Raw genomic sequence first — 7,283 nt, forward strand, 5'->3', positions numbered from 1 at the left:
CTCAACTCTGACTTGACTGCTTGATTCTTAATTCCCGTCAGTGTCAGCCAGCACATCAGCCAGCACAAAACAGCTAGAAGGCTAAGGTCACCAGACGTCCCTGTTTCCCGGGGACAGTGTCCGGATTTACAAATCAGTCCCCTGACAAAATCCATCTATTTAGTAGGAAATTGAAAAGTGTCCCCATTCATTGAAAACAATCTGGTAACCTTATAGAAGGCACCAAGTTGGTGAAGCCTGCCCTAGAGTGAAATGGGGGAAAGGCAAGGGGGTAGGATCCTTGTAGCTTTAACAATTGTGTAGAGCAGGGAATTTTTGGAGTGATGCAGCTTTTTTCATCTCTGCATTGCAGACTCCCTCTCCAACAAGTCCTACTTTTGCACAGCTTTTAAAAGCACAAGAGCCCTATTCTCCTTTGTACATCATAACCATGGGCCTCAAATAATCAAAGTCCACCTTTCAAAATCAACAAAATCATAAGGGTTTCAGCCAGCCTCTTTCGCTCTCCTTCTAAGAGTAGACATTAGCCAGTAATTGTGTTTATCTTTAAGCTGCAAAACAAGCTGGATTTTCTTATTCTTTCAGGAGCAGTCCTTTTTACAGGCACAAGAGTTGGTCAGCTGTCAACCCTACAAAAGCATAAAGATGACTTGATTACCCTAGTAGTTACGAGTTGCTTGGCAGCCCTATACCTAGCACAGCTGCTTGATTTGTGAATCTTATTAAGGAAATGGACCTATGCTCAGAGGTTCTTGGCAGATTCAGTTTTGAGGGAAGGTAGAGCATAGGTGAAAATCATTTCAATAGATGTGTAGGAGGAACAAAAGGACAAAGGGTCTAGAAGTCACAACATTGGGCAACTTACAGTTCTTTAAACAAATATAAAATTGAGGGATGGCTCAGTTGGTAGAGCATGAGACTCTTAATCTCAGGGTTGTGGGTTTGAGCCCCATGCTGGGCGAAAGATTCCTGCATTGCAGGGGGTTGGACTAGATGACCCTTGGTGGTACCTTCCAACTCTACAATTCTATGATTCCATGTTTCCTTTATTTGTCACAACTGGATTTTAAAAACCTTACTTGTTTTCAACTACTTATTATAAATGTTTTAATCTATTGTGTCCTCCCTAGAGTCGCTGGGATGACAAACTGATAAATGATTACCATGGAGGCAGCACAGAAACAGAGAGACATGGGACTGATTTTCAGGTCTGCTTTCTTCCACTAAGGAGTTGTTCCAGTTACAGATAGGTAGCCATGTTGGTCTGCCATAGTCAAAACAAAAAAAAATTCCTTCCAGTAGCACCTTAAAGACCAACTAAGTTAGTTCTTGGTATGAGCTTTCATGTGCATGCACACTTCTTCAGATACACTGATCTGTGTATCTGAAGAAGTGTGCATGCACACGAAAGCTCATACCAAGAACTAACTTAGTTGGTCTTTAAGGTGCTACTGGAAGGATTTTTTTTGGTTTTGACTAAGGAGTTGTTGTTATTGTAGTATCTTGCAATGATAAAATTCAGGTTCAAATCCTTGTTATAAAAGGACTTAATTAATGCACAAAGCCACCACAGGAGCGTCACTCTGAAATTTATAAAAATCATGTAAATTGTACCCCAGAGGAAACAGTCAGCACGTCATGTGCAAAGTCAGAATTGTCAAAGGATCTTTCATTTCCCACAATTCTTCGCAGATACAGTTCCATGCAAAATCTGTCATCAGGTGAATAATATAGACTCTTATAACAATGTCCCAATTCAATTTGTGATGTTCCCTTAGCTACTGTTTTAAAAAGCTCCGGAGCACCCATGATTTAACCCCCACTACCTCCACAATCCCTCCATCATGATCTAAATTTCTCAGCCCAGATTTTTCTCCATTTAATACTGTACAGATTTAGCCTTTCCAGACAAGTAAAAACAAACAAACAAACAAACACCCTATTTCCCCAACAAAAACCCATTTCCCACATCTCAGCAACCCGTTTGCAAATTACACACCCCTGTCCTTGGAAGCACCCTTAATGCAGGAACTGGTCAGCAGAGGGTGCCATACCCTCACGTCAGCATATTGAAGCCGTTATATTCATGGTTAAGGAATTGTAATGAGCCACTTTGCTTAGAGGAAATGTTGGATGGAACTACTGGGTCAGGTAATGCATACTGCATTCTTCGCTCCATAAGAAGCACCTGACCAGAAGATGCACCTAGTTTTTAGAGGGGGAATGCAAATAAAATACCCCAGTCAAACTTGCAAAAATATACCATTTGTCTGATAACAAATGTTGGAAATGTAAAGAAAATGAAGGAACGTTCTTTCACCTCTGGTGGACTTGCCCTAGAGTGAAGGCTTTCTGGGAAATGATATACAATGAGCTGGAAAAGGTGTTTAAGTATACCTTTCCTAAGAAACCAGAGGCCTTTCTTCTGGGCATTGTCGGCCAGAAGGTGTTAAAGAAGGACCGAACATTCTTTATGTATGCAACAACAGCAGCAAGGATACTCGTCGCCAAGCACTGGAAAACCCAAGATTTACCCACACTGGAAGAATGGCAGATGCAACTGATAAGGTAAAGGTAAAGGTACCCCTGCCCGTACGGGCCAGTCTTGACAGACTCTGGGGTTGTGCGCCCATCTCACTTAAGAGGCCAGGGGCCAGCGCTGTCCGGAGACACTTCCGGGTCACGTGGCCAGCGTGACATCGCTGCTCTGGCGAGCCAGAGCCGCACACGGAAACGCTGTTTACCTTCCCGCTGGTAAGCGGTCCCTATTTATCTACTTGCACCCGAGGGTGCTTTCGAACTGCTAGGTTGGCAGGCGCTGGGACCGAGCAGCGGGAGCGCACCCTGCTGCAGGGATTCGAACCGCCGACCTTTCGATCGGCAAGTCCTAGGCACTGAGGCTTTAACCCACAGCGCCACCTGCGTCCCGATGCAACTGATAGACTACATGGAACTGGCCGAGATGACCGGCAGAATCCGAGACCTGGGAGAGGAGACGGTAGAAGAAGATTGGAAGAAATTCAAGACCTACCTACAGAAACATTGTAAATTGTATGAATGTTAAGAAGGATGCTAGATTATAAATAACTTGGCACCATTAAGTTAGGTGAAGTGATATATGAAGATAAGTTAAATTTAAGAAAAGACAAATTTTGGATAATTATTAGGCTAAATTTAAACTTTTAAGATTTGAATAAATGATATCGAAAATTTGAGACACAACATTGGAAAATTAGATAATAAGAATGGAAATAAGGTGATAAATTGCTGGTTAGATATTTATAAATTAGGAACGCAGGAGCGGGAGATGCGAGGGAGTCCAAAGAAGTTAAGAAAATATGTCATGATATGTGTTATCTTGTTTTTTATTTTTATTGTAATTTATAAAAAAAAAAAATCTTCAATAAATATAATTATTTAAAAAAAAATAGAGGGGGAATGCAAATAAAATAAAATAAAATTCTTCCACCTCCCGGAAAAGCCCGGAGGCTCCCCGTGCCCTGGAGAGGCTTTGCACGGCTAAGCCGGAAGCTAGAACAGCAAGGAGTGCTGCGCAGCGGTCCCTCTCACTTGTTATGGCTTCTGGGATAGCCGTGCAGCCTGCATTCGCTCCATAAGACGCGCACACACATTTCCCCTTACTTTTTAGGAGGGAAAACGTGTGTCTTATAGAGCGAAAAATTCCCCCAGCTCCGCTAATTTGAGTGGAAGACAACCACTTCTCATCCCCCTCTTCTAAATTAGATCAATGAGAGACATAGATAAACAAGGAGATTTTTATTTAGTATGGCATGCCTTTATAGATAGATGGTCAGACACAGTGTAAGGCAGGGGTCAGCAAACTTTTTCAGCAGGGGGGCGGTCCACTGTCCCTCAGACCTTGTGGGGGGCTGGACTATATGGGGGGGGATGAACGAATTCCTATGCCCCACAAACCCAGAGATGCATTTTAAATAAAAGAACACATTCTACTCATGTAAAAACACGCTGGTTCCCAGACCGTCCGCGGGCCGGATTTAGAAGGCGATTGGGCCGGATCCTGCCCCCGGGCCTTAGTTTGCCTACCCATGGTGTAAGGCAATTTCCTATGCACAAGCTGATCCAAAGTATGCTTGTCCAGAAGTCCCACGGCTCCCCAGTAACCTTGCAAAGGACGGCCGCATCCTAGCAAAGTGCACTAACTGCTATGCCCCACTGACTGAGATCAAGGCTGCAGCCCAATACTTTTCCTTGAAAGCACCGCGGGGCTCAACTAGGAAGCAAATGGACTGCGAAGTCTGCCAGGTTCAGATTCGGGTCTCGGCTGTTTCCGGCAAGTGCAGATTCGGGTCTCGGCTGTTTTCGGCAAGTGCAGATTCCGGACTCGGCTGTTTCCGCCGGCCCAACTCGCCGATCCCGCGCTGTGTGTAAGAATCCTCGAGGAAAGGCGCACGCGCAATCCACCTCGGAGAGAGCGGCCGTTGGCGTCCAAGATGGCGGCTGCGCTGGGTGAGGGGAGTGCGGCCGGCGCCGAGCCCGAGGCAGCGGCTGTTCCGCCCATGGCGGGGCTGGAGATGGTCCAGCAGGGAGCCGAAGCCCGGGTCTACCGGGGCCTCTTCCTAGGCCGGCCAACTGTGGCGAAGCACCGCTTCCCGAAGCGTTACCGGCACCCGCTGTTGGAGGAGCGCCTGAGCCGCAGGCGGACGGCGCAGGAGGCCCGCTCGCTGCTTCGCTGCCGGCGGGCAGGTGGGCTCGCGCCTCGAGACTGGACTGCGCGGGGCAGGGGCGCGGGCTGGGATTCCGTCTCCTTTAAATTGCGTGGCCGGCCCACCTCTTTGCAAGGAGTGCGGTTGGGAATTGCAAGCAAAGCAGCCACGCAGCTCGATTCCAGTCGTTAGTGACCGAAACTAATCCACCCCTGCAATAGGCAAAGAAGCTGAGCCACAGGTGTTTTGGACAGGCAGGCGCCCCAGCAAACAGGGTCGCCGCTGTTGTTTTCGCCCCTTCCAAAAGTTCGTAAGGGTGCTCACTTTCGTTGGAGGATAAAAAATATATTTTAAGTCTGCTTGGTAGATCTAAAAGTGCCCTGGTAATTTTGGGGAAGGGGAAAGAACACCCCACCCCCAAGATTAACAGATTTTTTTTTCCTGTGGGCTTGTTAAAATAAAAATAAAGCCACCCTTCTCTGTTCCCTATTTTTGTATGGGGGTGGGGGCGTGAGATTTGTAGTTCAGTGAAAAGCATCCTATACACTTGTTCTGACCACTCACAGGTAGCCCAAACTCTTGGTTTGGCACACATGAAAAACAGGAAGCATCCAATGGATGACAAAAAAGGAGAAACGGTTTTAAAGATGCTTAAGAGTAATGCATTATTAGGACATTAATTATTTTAAAAAATATTACTCATGTCTTGAACAGTGCCTCTGTGTTAGGCCAGTACTCATTCACATTTTGGCCCCTGGACCCACCTTTAACCCAACACACATTTGCAGACCCACTTTTTTTGTCCGTATATTTTCATGGTGGTGGTACCGCTGCTGTTGGTCCTGACCCACTAGTTGAAAACCAATGTTTCAGGGAGTACTGCGGTCTTGGGCTCGGAATGTACAAGGAATTACCATTTTCTAAAAGCTGTGTTTCAATCTTCAAAGATTTGCTAGGTCTGTTGAGGAAGTTCAGAATCTGAAATGACAGAACTGTGCATAGCTAGGGTGAGATAACTGTGTTGTTCTTAATGGAGTGGTAGCTCCATTGGTTTTAAAGCCCCTCACATGTGCTGCACACTCTTAGCTCCTTTGCCTCGCCACACACCACCCTCTTCCTAGATCCCTTGGATTCTGTGACAGAAAAGAAGTTAAGATGCGTAGCTGCAGCTGCAGTCTTGCCACAACACAGTGAAGGCTGCTATAGAGCTGTGAGGGCTACTAAATGAGAAATATGCCTGCAACCTCCGTAACACAGAGGTGTTCTTGCATGTGTTCTGGAGACTTGAAGCAGGGGTAGTCTTTGTCTTGACTTCTTAACTTGTTAGAACCAGTATAATTTAAGGTAGATTATGTACAGGAACTGGTTTGGTTGGCCGGAAGCAGCCTTTAGTTTCTTTACCTGACAAGGTGAATGACTGATTACAGATGCTTGAATTTGCATGTGTATTCACTGCAAAAAAGCTTTATTTGCTCTGAAGACTTGTCTGTATTTGAGGCTGTCTAATTATGATGTATAATTTTTGGTTGATGTACTAATTGAGGACTAATTGTTTATGGCTGTACTCTTCTTTTTTAGGGATCTCTGCACCTGTTGTATACTTTGTGGACTATGTTTCCAATTGTATTTATCTTGAAGATATTGTGGGCTCAACTACAGTCCGGGACTATATTATGTCTGAACAGCAAACTAGAAATGATTCAAGCAACCTTATTCTGCTAGCAGAGAAGATTGGTGAGATTCTGGCACATATGCATGATGAAGATCTTGTGCATGGGGATCTCACAACTTCTAACATGCTGCTACGACCACCACCAGCAAAAAAGATGGAGCTGGTATTAATAGATTTTGGACTGAGTTTTATTTCTGCCCTACCTGAGGACAAGGGTGTTGATTTGTATGTTTTGGAGAAAGCCTTTTTGAGCACCCACCCGAACACAGAAGCTCTGTTCAAAGCACTCTTGAAGAAGTACTCGGCTATATCTAAAAAATCGGCTCCAGTTATTAAAAAACTGGATGAAGTGCGGCTCAGAGGAAGAAAGAGATCCATGGTTGGATAAAAGAACACAGTGTGCATGCACTGCAAAGAGTATTTAAATATCTTCAGTTATGTTATATTATGAAATAAATTTTAGCCTTTTTCATTGCTTTGTATTTATACAACAACTATGTTGGGGTTTTAGGACTTGATGACAGTATTTTGAGGCTGCTAGAGCACTCTACAATTCCACTCGCATTTGCTTATTTTCTTGAAGCAAACAGTTTCATACTGGCGACTGAAAAAAATGAGTATTGAAAAAGAATATGAAAATGAAATAAATGCCAGACATTATTTCTTAGGTTGGGTTTATGTAGTCCACTTACATAGTCCTCCCATTTTGGCCAGTGCAAGATGGCCAGACTCCTGTTCACCTCACAGTTTGCATCACAGCCTCTTGTGCCAAATGTAAATTGCCTTTAAAGGAAGTATCTTTAGCAGCCAGATTCAGTTTGGCACTTCTAAGCCTGCTGCAGTCAATGAGTTTAGGTCAGCTTCACTATACAGTGGTACCTCTGGTTACATACGCTTCAAGTTACATATGCTTCAGGTTACAGACT

The 7,283-nt window shown here is 44.7% G+C and overlaps 1 protein-coding gene across 1 annotated transcript; it reads left to right on the plus strand.

The window, feature by feature from the left end:
* Positions 1–4,235: 4,235 nt before the first annotated feature.
* Positions 4,236–6,829, plus strand: TP53RK (TP53 regulating kinase). Its single transcript, XM_083746349.1, has 2 exons — positions 4,236–4,725; positions 6,264–6,829. Exons 1-2 carry the CDS (start codon positions 4,473–4,475, stop codon positions 6,743–6,745), a joined length of 735 nt encoding a protein of 244 aa, XP_083602475.1. The 5' UTR covers positions 4,236–4,472; the 3' UTR covers positions 6,746–6,829.
* Positions 6,830–7,283: the final 454 nt, after the last annotated feature.

Source organism: Podarcis gaigeae (assembly GCF_964106915.1).
Source record: "Podarcis gaigeae genome assembly, chromosome: 6".
Classification (NCBI taxonomy): domain Eukaryota; kingdom Metazoa; phylum Chordata; class Lepidosauria; order Squamata; family Lacertidae; genus Podarcis; species Podarcis gaigeae.